This window comes from Notothenia rossii (assembly GCF_949606895.1).
Source record: "Notothenia rossii genome assembly, chromosome: 11".
NCBI lineage: Eukaryota > Metazoa > Chordata > Actinopteri > Perciformes > Nototheniidae > Notothenia > Notothenia rossii.
In genome coordinates this window covers 34,792,401-34,807,129 of record NC_136910.1, presented here as the reverse complement: position 1 = coordinate 34,807,129, position 14,729 = coordinate 34,792,401, and the positions used below count along the sequence as shown (strand labels likewise).

At 39.4% G+C, this 14,729-nt stretch overlaps 3 protein-coding genes across 8 annotated transcripts in view; 2 read left to right on the top strand and 1 right to left on the bottom strand.

The window, feature by feature from the left end:
* Positions 1 to 27: 27 nt before the first annotated feature.
* Positions 28 to 6,313, bottom strand: sgtb (small glutamine rich tetratricopeptide repeat co-chaperone beta). 4 transcript variants are annotated; one of them, XM_079657258.1, is made up of 12 exons: positions 6,178 to 6,313; positions 4,394 to 4,509; positions 3,956 to 4,059; positions 3,562 to 3,637; positions 3,061 to 3,160; positions 2,757 to 2,861; positions 2,516 to 2,654; positions 2,335 to 2,397; positions 1,888 to 1,925; positions 1,717 to 1,800; positions 883 to 1,003; positions 28 to 801 (listed from the first exon to the last, which is right to left on the bottom strand). In XM_079657258.1, the coding sequence occupies exons 2-11, from the start codon at positions 4,491 to 4,493 to the stop codon at positions 892 to 894; spliced, it is 921 nt and encodes a 306-aa protein (XP_079513384.1). In that variant the 5' UTR covers positions 4,494 to 4,509; positions 6,178 to 6,313; the 3' UTR covers positions 28 to 801; positions 883 to 891. The 4 variants fall into 4 exon arrangements, with proteins under 4 accessions (XP_079513384.1, XP_079513385.1, XP_079513386.1 ...); XM_079657259.1 differs by having other exon boundaries at positions 4,394 to 4,506; positions 6,178 to 6,256; XM_079657260.1 differs by lacking the exon at positions 6,178 to 6,313 and adding an exon at positions 5,775 to 5,789 and having other exon boundaries at positions 4,394 to 4,506.
* Positions 6,184 to 12,971, top strand: nln (neurolysin (metallopeptidase M3 family)). 2 transcript variants are annotated; one of them, XM_079657254.1, is made up of 13 exons: positions 6,184 to 6,370; positions 6,942 to 7,192; positions 7,819 to 7,967; positions 8,347 to 8,451; positions 8,666 to 8,768; positions 8,847 to 9,007; positions 9,763 to 9,898; positions 10,394 to 10,760; positions 11,208 to 11,409; positions 11,503 to 11,689; positions 11,783 to 11,911; positions 12,155 to 12,291; positions 12,367 to 12,971. In XM_079657254.1, the coding sequence occupies exons 1-13, from the start codon at positions 6,213 to 6,215 to the stop codon at positions 12,517 to 12,519; spliced, it is 2,238 nt and encodes a 745-aa protein (XP_079513380.1). In that variant the 5' UTR covers positions 6,184 to 6,212; the 3' UTR covers positions 12,520 to 12,971. The 2 variants fall into 2 exon arrangements, with proteins under 2 accessions (XP_079513380.1, XP_079513381.1); XM_079657255.1 differs by having other exon boundaries at positions 6,324 to 6,464.
* A 737-nt stretch (positions 12,972 to 13,708) lies between these two features.
* erbin (erbb2 interacting protein) overlaps positions 13,709 to 14,729 on the top strand; it is a 60,865-nt gene continuing 59,844 nt past the window's right edge. The window contains exon 1 of one of the 2 annotated variants that reach the window (XM_079657252.1): positions 13,709 to 14,322. The gene's annotated coding sequence lies outside the window, so the exon portion shown is untranslated. The remainder of the gene's footprint in view (positions 14,323 to 14,729) is intronic. The other variant, XM_079657253.1, reaches the window with a different exon arrangement.

Below are 14,729 nucleotides of genomic sequence, written 5' to 3'. Positions count from 1 at the left end.
CAAAAAAGCACGAGTGAAACACGTTGCTGGATTTCAAGACATTTATTCACATGTTTTGGACAAAACATTGTGCTGCCCTAGCATATACCTATTTGTTTCCATAAAGCATCTGATCTCAAATACCAGATTTAAGAGCATGCAAAATGATCAATCTTAGTACTCTAGTTAATGAACAATTAAATATGCTTAAAGGGGGTATATTTAATCTTTGCTAAAGTGCAATAACAACATAATGCAGGCTGCAAACACTGCTATACAATTACATTGTTGTCTTAATCAACAGTTAAGTAGTACTTGTTGAAAAGCAGTGATGTGAGTCCAACGTGTTTTCAATACACAAGTAGAGCCTATGCTGTCTACAAAAATAATATTGAACTGGATGCAATATAAACCTGGTGTGTTTTTCTATGAACACACGCTGAATGTTTCCTGCAGTCCTCCCTACTCTCTAAGTATCATGAATAAACAGAATGATCCCTAACTCATAACATGAAGCGGGCAGTATTTTCAGCACATATAAAACACAATTTCAGCAGGATGTAAAAGCAAGCTTCTTGGCTCTTTTTGTGATTAAGTGTTTCAAATGTGTTTTGCCCTTCATGTGTAGGATGCTTCATTTCATGGTCCAGTCTCTAGGTCTTCACCTCTCTCCGCCTCAGAGTTTTTATTCACAGTAAAGTGCCTTCAACCCGATCCTTGTCCCTTCGTTCCAGCTGTGCCGGGGATTTGATTTCAAGAAATGGGTGTAGAGATTGTAATCGCGCCATATGGTTGCCCTTCCTTGGAGAAAAAAATGTGAGACTGGAATATAAAAATAATACATGTTAATGATATATATATTTATATACGGGCAGCTAAGATTTGGTTTAAAAGTATAAAGACCTTATCAGATCAGGAGTGCTCCTCCGCGCTGCCGCTGAATGAGCGGCTCCGGATGTGGTTCCTCAGCTGCTCGATCAGCTCGGGGTTCTGCTGCTGGATCTGCTGCGCAAACTGTTGACCCCTGACAGACCAACCAGAGAACTGTGTTTAAAACAATAGCTTACAAAAAGCAAGAGGAGAAATATCTTAGTTTTTAATATGCAGTAGAAGAAATTCCTTTTTGATAAAAGCCTTATTTCCTCACCTTGTTGACATAAGTAAAAGTATTCTGACGCTGAGCTACGTGGGAAAAAGTACTATCAACAGAGCCACTGCTTCTCAATATCTAAGGGGTTTGTGGTCTGAAAATGTCACCTCAATTTAGGGAGTTATTAAATTCTGTTTTAGCCTCCACCAACGTGTATAAGGTCGTTTTGAAAAATGTTTGTTGAGGTGCATTGCTCCTGCATCAAATTTCCCTTGATACATGCCGGAAAGTACTCTAACACCACAAACTGGCTTTGACCCTCAGTGGGCAGCATGCCCCGTTGGAATCAGATATAAATATGACATTGTTTCAGAGATGTGCCCATTTTTTTATTGTCAAGAGTTATATCAGAAGATCTATATCACTCTCAGGATTGTACCACAAATGTAAAAATGGTGCCAGTAGATAGTTAGACTAGACTGGAACCATTCAAATGGATTCCTGTAGTTTTATATTTGTCGTACAGACTGTAACATTTTGAATAACTACTTTAATGTCTTATATTTAAATATGTTGAACTCATTCAAAACTCTCGACAGTGAATAATAAACAAGCAAAAGTATTTTCATCTATTTCTATGTACTTACGCTTCAATCAAACTGGAGATGTCCGACAGTCCCCCGACTCCTGCTGCAGGACCCCCGACTGCATTAGACATCATTCCTGACATACTGACCCCCAGAGACACAGAGACAGGGAGTCAAATCATGCTTCTTCTGCACTTTACTCTGAAGGCAACAATTCATTCTGACACTCACAGCTGTTGCACTTGTTGGTTCTGCATCACGCTTGCAGCCTGTGGACAAAAATCTAGTTTTTCATAGATGTATTAAAAGGACGATTCATTTCTGATTATCTAGTGCGGTACAGCTGTATACGGACAGATGATTTAGATGTATGTTGTCATTGTTGCTGCAGTAAACTCTGGTATGCTTGTAGAAGCGTTCTTGTCCTGGCAGACATTCCCTTGTGTCATCGTTTAACGAGTCCGCGCTGTCAGAAACCCAGGGACTGTGCTCTCCCCTCCACAATAATCCAGTTGATTAATGGGCTAACTGTCACTCATGGGGCTAATTAGGACAAAAGAATCTGGTCTAACCTTCAAAGAGACAAAACAAGCATACAACACCTGTCTCCAGGACAAATGTTTGCTAAACAGCGCTAACCTCTCAGGCTTTATGTGCAGTGCATACATTCAGACTCACCATGCTGATGAAGGCAGGGTTGTTGATTAAACTAGCCATGTCGAAACCCAATCCAGCAGCTATCTGTGGCGCACATTAAAAAGGTCAAAATAAACATGACTCGGATATGTATGTAAGCTTTGATGGGATATAACTAATGTTACATAATAAAATTAGGTAAAGACAGCTTGCTTTTACTCACTGGGCTGCTTGCTTCTTTCTGCTTCTGCTCCGCTATCTTCAGGTTGGATTTATAGGTATCATTATCTGGATCTAATACCAAAGCTTTCTTGAAGAAGGAGATTGCCTCTGGATACTTGTTCATGGCTGTCAGAGCCAGACTGCAGCCACAAAATAAAGACACAGACCGCATTTTCTCAGACCTTGAAATATCATTGAGACAGAAAAATCCTTGTTTTAATAACGCCTAACATTAAACTCACCCCATCCTCCCGTAGGCTTTGCTGTAGGTAGGATCAATCCCAATGGCTCTCTCGCAGTCACCAGTTGCCTCTGTGTAGTTTCCAAGTTTACTGTGAGCCGCCGCCCTGCAGAGGGTTACATTCAGAACCCATGCTTAACTTTATAACTGTGCGTTGTACATACATAACACAAGGAAGGGATTTAATCAACAATTTAGTTCTCCTGTTCAAATGTGCTTGTGTGCTGTAGTATATAATATGTAAACCAGTACAAGTTAGGTGGAGAACATTGATAGTAAATCCTGTTGCTTGAAGTTGTAAAGACCTGTTGCAGTAGTACACAGCGTTTCTAAGGTCCAGGTCAATGGCCTTTGTGTAGCACTCCACTGCACATCTGTAGTTCTCTTCTTTCATGTGGTTGTTCCCTGAAAATAAAATGGGTAGGGGTTAGGGTTGGAAAAAAATATGTTGTTTAGAATTTTTTGCCAAAGTTATAATAGATGCATCACAGTTTTGCTTTTTGTCATGGCTTTTTTAAATAAATGATGCAAATGTATCAACAATTGATGTACAAATAATAATTCATATTGGGATGAACGTGATATCAACAGTAAGATATATTCATGGTAAAGGTCTCAATGTTGTCATGGATATCATCAGAATTTCATTTATAGGCATACTGTCTCTATATTTATCTTCTAGTTACCTAGTAACCTCTTCTGTATTATTTTTCTTTATCAGAGCACAAGCACTTTGTGGTGCTACCAGGAAGGCTACAGAGGAATGCAAAGTTTTAGTTATAGTAACAATTAACGTTTGACTTTACCTTCATTTTTAAGTTGCTCCGCTCTTTCAATGTCTTCTGGAGATGGGGAGGTCTCTGGTATGGTAATATTGTCATTCTAAGTAAATGTCAAATAAAAGAGTCATTACTTCTAAGTGAATAGTGACTGAATTGTAAACAAGAGATGTTGACCTTAACAGGAGGAAAAGCAGGTGTAACTCATTGTATTAAGGATTTCTATATGCTGGCCATTACCTAATGGCATGTGAGCCAGCATGCACAGGTGTACACAAAGATGTAGTAACAGTTATATTGACAATATATATCTGCCATAAGAAAGGCTTATAGTGTTGACTTTGAGTTTTTATGTGCCATACATAATGATGAAATATCGTACCTCCTTCATATGTTAAGTCATGGATGGTGCATCACCCACCTTAAGCAGGGAGTTGAGGAATATTTCTGTCAGGGGCTGTGGCACAGCGAGGTGGGAGTCACTGGAGCCGATCTTAAAGGTCGTCTCCAAACACTGTATGGCAACTGCATTCACAGAAAGATGTTGACCAGATAAATAACATTTGTGAGATTTTAAGTTGCCAGCCAAAAGATTGGTCTTCACAGTATTGTTCTGGTGGGATGGTGAGTCAGAGCTTGGCTGCTCATTCAGAGTGAGACATTTTTCTATCTGTTTACATAGGATGAAACACACCACCACAAGTACTGAACACCATGCCCTAATTCCCAGTCTAGTGTGATTCTTTATCTTTTATTCTCACTTTATAAGGATAGTGAGATAAAAGCATTACTCTGCTGAAAGCTGAAGCATGTTGTCCTATATTTGTGAAGTGTAGATGCACAGCGAGTTGGCCTATACCTTCGAGGCTCTCCTGCTCATCAGAATTCAAAGCACCGTGATGTGTTTGATCTCGTAGGAACTGCACAATAGAGAATGCCAGACGCTTCTCCACTGCCATTTTTATCTGGAAACTGCTGCACACAGGAAGTTGTTTGGGATGGAACAGAAAAGACAGCCACAAAAGAATGACTGTATTTATTCATAGGGTGGCCCTTTATAAAACACATGGTAAGATAATGAATAGCTAAAAGTTGCCACATTATAAATAATGCAATATAAACTTATGGTTAAACTGTTGGTCAGATGCAAACATCCAGGGTCAACAAAAGTTATCTAGTAAACCTCACAGTCAGATACAACATCGATAGTAGGTCGATTTGTCAATGAGCACCAGCTAGATATTTGTGGGTTTAAGTGAATAAATGTCTTCAATATCTCTATTGAGATTCTTAATATTCACTAACCCTAACCCAAACCCTAGCCTCAACCCTCACCCTAACCCAGCAACAAATAAATGCCATGATAAATTATTTCAAACTCATGTTCCATACCCTTTTTCCTACTAGTTTGATAAACAGGTTCACATTTCTATCTGAATATGAACAGGTGCGCTCTCAAGTGGCTGATCTTTGGATCGGAAATGATCCCTTTTCTAAGTCACAGGTTTCCATTATTGATCAAGGCACATTAATTCATAGTCAAAGTCCCTGCACAATCCTGATATATGGTATGTGGTGGTGAAATAGGCCTATGGGTTTTTTATGGTTTGTTGAATTATGTCAAATCCCAACCAACTCTTAAACAGTGTTGGTTATGTTGTTATAGTCATTAACATAGGCCTCAAAATAATCTTCAAGATTCACTACAACTCAAATGATTGTTGGTTATTAATAAATTGCAGTGGTTAAGAAGTTTGCATAACACATGGACTAATGTGAACCCTGCAGGGGACGCAAGGAGCTCTGTGTTTACAGCCATTGCTCACTAAAATGAAATGACCACAATATTGGCTCAATAGCAGATTGTTGCCCCGGGGTCCTGCTGCTAACAGGTTGATTTAGTTATTCTATTAACTCCGGCAAAATAAGAAATGATGCTGTCGGTGCATGGTTCTTGTTTCCAAGACAACTCAGAGGTGGATGAGAGCTAAATTATTATTGTATACTATACACACCAACAACAAAAAGATTGCTCCATTAAAAAGATGGCCGTTTTTCATCTGTCTGACCGAAGCAGTTCCACAGAGGTTGGCTCAGCAACCAAAATGTAAACAGACTCTATGAGGAAAATACATCGCAGACACAAACAAACAAACAAACAAACAAACAAACAAACACACACTGCCTCATATCTCCATCACCCTGATGCCATGCGTTGCTAGGGTTATATTCGGGCTCACCCACTCCTCCTCGGTGTGTTGACAACATAGACTGACACACGGACATGCAGTGATGCGGAGGCTGTGGTGTAATACCATCATGGAGATGGTAATCAGGAGACGATGTGTGTTTTTATTCATTATGCAAGCATTATTATTGAATAGCCTAAATCCAATGCATTCGAGAAAACACAACCACTGGCGCATGCAGTTGTTTGTCATAAAGCCTGTCTTTAGGATAATATCCGCTGATCGCCACTGTGCAGATTGTGAGGCTGAAACAATCACAACCTGCTGTCAGGGCAGCAAAACATGCCGGAGGAGAGGGAGGAAAGGATCTCAAATCACCTAAGTAGCACTATAAATCACATTTATAAATAACATTGTGTCAAAGGATGCCACAAGGAACCCCCCGCCCACCTACCTGAGCTCTTATCCAGCTGTCTGTTCCGCCGCGTCATGAGGACTTGTGTCGGATTTGATCGCATCTTCTGCGCCTGCGCCTTAAAAGCGGAAACAAGGAGCCTTTTCCACATTTCAGAGGAGAGGGTGCCTACTCTGCTGCTGCTGCTGCTGCTCTCTCTGTCCCTGCACAGAATGGTTTGGACTGAGCCACAGTAAGAGGAACAGAAAGGGGCTTTTTGTTTGTACGGAGAACGCATGAACCGCTGGCATGTGTGCGTTAAGAGTTATGTGCCGCGTGCTGTACAGGTATGATTCTGCATAGGCCTATGTTAAGACTGTTAATTTAACACCGGTGTGATTTGCTTCATTAACTTACTATATGGTGTTGGAGATTTGAGGATATACATCCTCAAATCTCCAACAATGGTTGCTGTTATTTCATTTACCACCTGTTAATCATAATAAAGGATGATAAAATAATGCTCCATTCACTCCTGCTCTTTAAAGGAAAGCGCTGAAATGTTTATAAGTCTTGGCAGTGGTTTGTCACAGCTGCTTCCCTTACTATTTATGATCTTGTTTTGAAAGGCTTCCGCTGTCATGCTATGAAACTCGACCCTGAGTGGGAAAAGGCTCCCTCTTAGCATGGAAAAAATGCAGAGCACGTTTCAAGTGTGACCTTGAATAATTAACCGCTTACAGTGGCCTTGTGCCACCTGTTAAATTCAATCTGAACTGTAATTCTGATTCAAAGTCGAAACTGAGAAGTCGAATGTTTTACAGCGTCTCCAATCCTCTGCTGAGAACCACCATCCAGAATGGATCTGTGATATCTGCCAGAGACTGCTCCCTGGCAGGAAATAAGAGACGCGCTTTGAGATGGGACCTGACCCCGGATGATATCCGGACCTCTACAGACAGCTTGATAAACAGAGTAAAAGCTGTCTATGATGACATCGGGTCTCTAAAGATAGAACATGTTTCAGTTGAAAACACCCTGAAAGCCTTGGCTCATGCCAAACTGGATTATGCATGTAAGTGTTGAGGTATAAATCTGGTGATAATGTACATGTTTCTTGTTGATAAGAACCGTGTGCCAATATGCTCCATTGTTTTCCTTAAGCTATATAAAACACATAAATGGGCCTCATTGTTAAACGACGTGACACTTTGCATTATTACCATGAAGTAAAGTAGCCTATACGTTCAGTCAAATATACTGTACATCTACGTATTATCGCACAACATTTGTATTATACCCCAGCTGAAAATAGTCCCAGACAAACACACAATAATTTATTTTTACGGATTTTTGAAGGTTTCGGTTTTCAGCTTGAAAACATAGTGGGTGTGAAAGTGTGGATTTGGTCTTTCAATGGGATCTTTTGAGAAAAAAATATATGTAATAACATCTTTCATTTATTTGTTTTATTTTGTAATCGTTTATTTGGCAGGGACAATGCACAGTAATGAACACTTAAAACACTCAAATGTGTCAAGCGTTACAGTGCCAGATTTAGTTTTGAGCTAATTTCCATCCGCAGTCCCTTACATAAAACATTTAAGAAGATTACATTTTACAAACAGAATGGGTTACTTCATGCATTTTCCTATCTGGCACAATGTTAATGCTGTCTTTTTGTCTGTTCTGTTCCCTTAGCATCGCTCCATGTGCTTGATTTCCCCCAGTACGTCTGTCCTTCTAAAGAGGTTCGGGCAGCGAGCACAGAGGCCGACAAGAAACTGTCTGAGTTTGACGTGGAGATTAGTATGAGGGAAGATGTTTTCCAGCGAATCACAGCGCTGCAGGTACGCCTCATATCACATCCACTTGAACATACACATCACGACATGAGGGGAGTTAGGCTAGTAAAACACCCAGTCAACTCGATAATCGTGTTAAAGTATTGTTAACGGTAAAATACATGGATTTTGAAGCTCGTTGAGGGGTTGGTGCATTTAGCTGTAGCTATGCCAAGGACAAATTGGCAAGGCCCGAAGTGTGTATACAGTAACCTTATTTGACTCCACCACTGGTTCTCTTTTTAGCGTGGGAAAGTAATTTAATCTGATCTTTTCCGTGGAAGCCCACACCATATGTTTTTCTGTGAATGAGTAGCTTGCTCACTTGCAGCATAATTACAAGTGAGTAAATAAGATCTGGGTTTTTGTGAATATTTGTTCACAGAATAAGCTCCAAGATAACCTTTCACCTGAAGAGAAGAGGCTCTTAGACAGACTTGTTACATTGGGCAAGCGGAAAGGACTGCACTTGTCTAAAGATATGCAAGAGGTAAGAAGAATAAGTGACTTAATTAGTAAAGCTGCTTTAATTTTGACCATATAAATTGCATTGAAGAGTTTGTATAATGAAAACAATTTGGTAATTTTAGGTTTGAATGTTTGGCTGTATTTATATGTTTTCCCCCCAATCTTATAATTCTTCAACTATACTTGAAAACAATATATAAAAACATAATTCCTGATGACTCCCTTTCTTTCTAAAGGAAATAAAAAGAAAATCCAAGCTTATATGTGAACTCTCCATAGAGTTTAACCAGAATCTGAATGAGGACAATACGTTTCTTGTTTTTTCTGAGAATGAACTCGGTAAGCCTATACACAATACACTAAGCCTGGGGGACTGCCGGATTTGATTTAAATTGATGTTGTTAACTTTCTGTTAAGGTGGTCTTGCTGACAGCTTCCTCGATGGACTGGACAAGACAGCAAACGGGCGGTATAAAGTGACACTTGAATATCCCCATTACTTCCCACTGATGAAGAGGTGTCATAACCCTGAGACCAGGAGGAAGATGGAAACAGCTTTTCACAGCAGGTGTAAAGACGTGAGTGGAGTCCGATAACAAATCTGTGATTCCTACACCTCCCTGAACCCAGTGAGAACTGTCTGTTTCAACTTCAGTTCGTCCATATACTGTTCACCTGCAGAAATAGTGCTGTCACTTGCAATTACTATGCTAAAAGTCTCAAATATAACCTCTCCAAACTCTCTCTCTCTCATACAAATACTTGCCCAAATAGTATTACAGACATACACACAAGGGTATCCGAGGAGGTCATGCATGCACTAGTATATCCGTTAGTTATTCCATCTCATTTATATCTGCTGTACTGTTTACTGTTCACTCTCCAGGAGCCGTAGCTGTATTAAATGACTGCTAATGTAAACCAGTTATTTCCCGCTGCTGCTTGCCAATTAAAAGTATTTACGTGGTGAAACACAATGTAAAACAATAGCAAGCAACCTCAGTGAGCTGTTTCCTCCACAGTTGCAGGTGAAAGGTTGCACACTGCTCACGTGACGCTGCAGTGTGGAAAGCTACTTTTGCAGCCTGAAATCAGACCCTTGCTGTAACTCTCATGGAAGAGTGCCAGCAATTGAGTGATTTCTTTATTAAAACAATATGAGTTTGTTATGCTGCACTGTAAACAGATACTCCAGCTGCTCTTCTGTATATTTTTGCTGCACCTGCTGTTACCACACGTGTCGCCAAACAAACCAGGACTAAAATAGAAATTCTTCAAATTGTAACCATTATTTGATCTGCATATCTCTTTCTTCCACTTTCTTTTATTTCAGGTTAACACAGCAATCCTGGAACAATTGATACAGCTGAAGGCAAAGGTTGCAGATTTACTTGGTTACACTAGCCATGCGAACTATGTGCTGGAGATTAACATGGCCAAGAATGCAGGCAATGTGTCTGACTTCTTAGGTATGACAGCTTTGACGTTGCACCACACAGGCACACGCACACATAAAAGACATGTAATTTAAGACGAGACCATCTTTTAACAGCTTTGCATTACAAAGATCAACTTCATTGGACAGATGGGTGGGCTCAACTGTTAGACAGAAACCCTACACCTCATGCCTGTTGAGTGTAACGTTGTAAATGTTGCACTTCATGCCTCCTATGTGGTGTCATGTAGCCTTCATGATCAGTGTCATATATCACAAGTGAAAAATGGCAGACTGAGTGTTTTCAGTGGCTTGTTATTGTATTACAAATCCATATAAACGAGAGATAATTGATGATCTTTTTAAAAAGTAGTAATTAATAGTAGTTTTAGATACAAACAAGATCCCAGATCTGAGAAAGGACTGAGACTTTGTGCTTTACAATTAGACATATAGAAAAAAACAATAATGAAATGATTTGAAACTTTTTGGCACATTTATTTATCTTGTTTTTGTTCTAACTCTACAGATACCTTCTATGAAACACTAAAGCCCATTGGAATCAAAGAGAGGAAATATATTCTTGCACTGAAGAAGCGTGAGTGCTTGATGAAGGGCTTCCAGTATGATGGACAGATCAATGCCTGGGACCTACCCTACTACATGAATCAAGTGGAGCAGTGCAAGTTTGCTGTGAACAAAGACAAACTCATTGAGTATTTCCCTCTTGACGTGGTGACAGAGGGACTGTTTGGTATCTACCAGGAGCTGCTGGGTCTCACATTCACACAGGTGGAACACGCTAATGTGTGGCATGAAAATGTCAAGCTTTATTCTGCCCGGGACACTGAAACTGGAGAGGAGATCGGCCAGTTCTACATGGACTTGCATCCGAGGTAAAGAAAGTGTCACTGTAGGACTGCAGCTAACAAGTGTAGCGATTAATGTCCTGATACGTTTTTGATTCTTTGATTGATTTTATCATCTATATAATGTCATACAATTATGAACATTCCAATTATATGTAAATGTCTTGATTTGTCTGACCAACAGTTTAAAATCCAAACTTATTTCATTCATTATCCAATTTTTTTTTAAACTGCATATTTTCAGAAGCCCTAACTGGGGCATTTGTGCTTGAAAAAGGATTAATTTAATTTGGAAAATAATTGCTGATCCATTTGCTGTTGATCAACCTATCGTATAGCTCTAATCAGTTCATTCACAATTATAACAAAATATTAAGGCTATCGGTGACAATAGCCCTTAATCTTTGTAATGTCATTAGTATTAATGCTCTGATTGAGGCTGCTGTCTGACTGTGTAACTTCATCTTCCACCAGGGAGGGGAAGTATGGCCATGCAGCGTGCTTTGGACTGCAGCCCGGCTGCAGGGGACCTGATGGAAAACGCAGGCTTCCAGTGGCGGCCATGGTGGCTAATTTTACCAAGCCCAGAAAAGGTTGGCCCTCCCTCCTCCAACACCATGAGGTGGAGACTTATTTCCACGAATTCGGTCATGTTATGCATGAGATCTGTTCTAAGGTAGGTCACTTTGAATATCAGCAGCTTTGTGTGAGTTTAATATAGTATTGTATATGAATTAGAGTGATGGAGATTGTCCTCTGTTTGTTACAGACCACTTTTTCAGAATTCAGTGGAACCCTGGTGGAGACAGACTTTGTGGAGGTGCCGTCGCAGATGCTTGAGAACTGGGTTTGGGAGAAGGAGCCTCTGAGGAGAATGTCCCGCCACTACAAGGACGGCAGCCCAATCCCAGACAATCTGCTCGACAAACTGATTGCATCTAGAGTTGCCAATACCGGTGAGAAACTGGAGTTTTCTGTTCATTCAAAAAATAAATGTGTAGAACATTTATAGAGAAATCAAGTGTCTCTGACTTTTCTATCCTCTTCAGGACTGATGAACCTGCGCCAGGTAGTCCTTGGTCAAGTTGATCAGTCTCTACACAGCTGTCCAGATGCTGATACAGCTGAGGTGTTTGCAAAGCACTGCGAGGACATCCTGGGTGTTCCTGCTACACCAGGTCAGTAGTTACTTTAGCAACAGTAGATTTGCAAGGTTATTTTTTCTATTACGCATATATTTAGAGAAATATATGCATTAACATTTTTCTCAGTGATTGAGAGCATTTATTTATCAATTGTCTCTATAAAAGATAAATACTTGCATTGTTACATTTAAAATGGACAGAAAAGCTCTTTGTGTTTGATTGATTCTGTGAATGTCAGCTGTATTTGATGTAATAACAAAGGTTTGTTCTCTTCAGGTACCAATATGACTGCCAGTTTTAGCCACTTGGTTGGAGGATATGATGGACAGTACTACAGCTATCTGTGGAGTGAAGTTTACTCCATGGACATTTATTTTAGCCGTTTTAAAAAGGAAGGCATTATGAATCCAAAGGTAGGTGTGATTATTACAATATATCATATACATTTTCTTGTAAGCACACATCTCACTTTAAAATATATTTATTAGGTTGGAAAAGAGTACAGAAGGGTGATCCTGGAAGCTGGTGGATCTGAGGACGGCATGGACATGCTGAAAACCTTCCTCGGCCGTGACCCCTGCCAGGACGCCTTCTTTCAGAGCAAAGGACTGATTAAGTCACAGAAAACACAGAGTTTGTAATTTGATATATATACTGTAGAACTGTTTTTTTGTCAAACTATTTAATATTTTTGTACTTTTTGTATGAAGATCCACCTTAAAAAAAAAGACTTTTCTTGAAGTGTATTGAAGACTGGATCATTTCTACCTGCTGGTAAAAAATAAATAAACTGTAAATCATGTAGGATCCTCATGATTGCATGTACAATTGTGTAAGTGTTAATAATTATATTTACAATGATTTTGTTATATTTAAGTGTCCTAGTTAGCTAAAGCAAAAGACGCCATGCACAAACCTATGACCCTATGACTATGAAAACAAGCAGCTAAATGTGAATAAGTCAGCATTCATTTAATTATTAACACCACCTGTTTTCTACTGTGACATGTGAACATTTCTTCTGTGAAAAGGCATAGTTGTGTGTGCACAGCTGCGTGTTACCATTGTAAAAATACATTATTTCTTAATTGTTTTAATTGATCATGATTTTTTTAATTTATAGATTACCAATAGCTTATGTAGGTGGATATGCAGAACACAATTGTTATTGCATCTTTGAATTTGTTGTCCTGTCAAATTTTCATTAGACTGAAATATGTATTAGAATAAGCATACAGATTCAGACAGGCAGTAATAGGATACTATGGTTAACTTTCAGAGATTCTTATGCAGTCTAGAATCTCAAAACTGCACGTACTAGGGCAAAATTGCTTACAAAACCTTATTGTAAATACATGTGTTGCATTAATTTCCCTCCTTTAAAGGGGATTAGGCTCTTGTAGGAAATATTTAAAGAAACTGATTAAGAAAATGTGTTTATAATCACAAAAAGGTTTGCATTATTTAAAATTCTCCTGCAAACACCAGGGGGCACCACAAGATAGCATAAGCTGGAATTGTACTTCGAAATAGTAAAGAAAGATACATTTTATCGTTGGATAACACCTTCTCTGTTGATAAATATATATTTTTTAAATGAAATAATGTACATTTGACTGCCATGAATAGTGAGACTGTTGTAAATAGTGCAAACACATTTATGGTTGTAGGTTTGTTTAACAAAATGTCTTATTTGCCATTGCTTCTAGTCTGTATGATTACCTTCCTTAACCTAATCAGATAGGAAGAAAATGTTGTCGAGCAAATGGATGGGTGATACGGGGATTCATTAAAAGTGTCAGGGAGAGATAGTGAAAGCATCACCGCGGGGCTCGGTGCAGCTGGAAGGAGACTTCTGGTGGACAGCCTCCTCCTACATGTAGGCACAGAGGTCGCAGAGAAGAAACCCACCGCTCCATGTTTGCTCTTAACAGCCTCAATGTAGCTTCACTCGACTCTTTCATAGCAAAAAGGAAACGAAATTATGAGTGAAAACATCTGGGAGCGGCGTACTTTACATGAAAAGGTTTCGCTTTGCCTCGCATTTTTGCCTTTTGTATTTCCTTGCTGAATGTCGTGGACATTTTGGATTTTTTTGAATGCTCTTGTGTCATTAAGTCTTTACAAATTAAGGACAATTTTTTTCAAATTTCATTCCGTTCGGTTAGTTGTCTTTATGTGAGCTGAATACTTTTACGTGCGGGGGACGACAACGTAAAACAACTTGAAGACGGCTCTGCTGAGGAAAATGTGCGAACTGGGCCAGCTTCGAGTTGCTCTTTAATGGGGCAGCATTAGCTAACTGCTAACTAGCACACCCCTATTGAACTAACCTCAAGCAAAGCTAGCTGATGCCCGCTTCTCGACACGTTTTTTTTGGATAATAACAACCTGCTCATAACCCTGATATCGTTGAATGAGACGCTGACTCGAAAGCAATTCAGGTAAGAGTCTTTGTTTGTTACTGCTTCTGTGCTTGTGTGTGTGTGTGGGGGGGGGGGCTTACAACATGCTAGCATTACGGCTAGCTGCGTAGCGCAGCGTCGTTGAGGTCCCATTCTGGTGCTGTCCGACTTGAGTCCTATGTTATTAATTCAGTGAATTCGAAAATACAATTCAACCAAAGCACAATTTAAATATGCAGAGCCACAAAATCACCCGGAATTGGTGTGTGTGTGTTTGTCTGTTTTCAAACCTTGTTGTTCTTCAATTAATGTATTTTTTTGTGTTTTTCATATATATATTTTTTGTATATTTTGTATTTATTTATTTTATTTGTTTGGAGGAAGTTAAATGTTGTGCCATGTTTACATTTAGAATGTAATGTATTCAAAGCCCCATTCATTCAGTA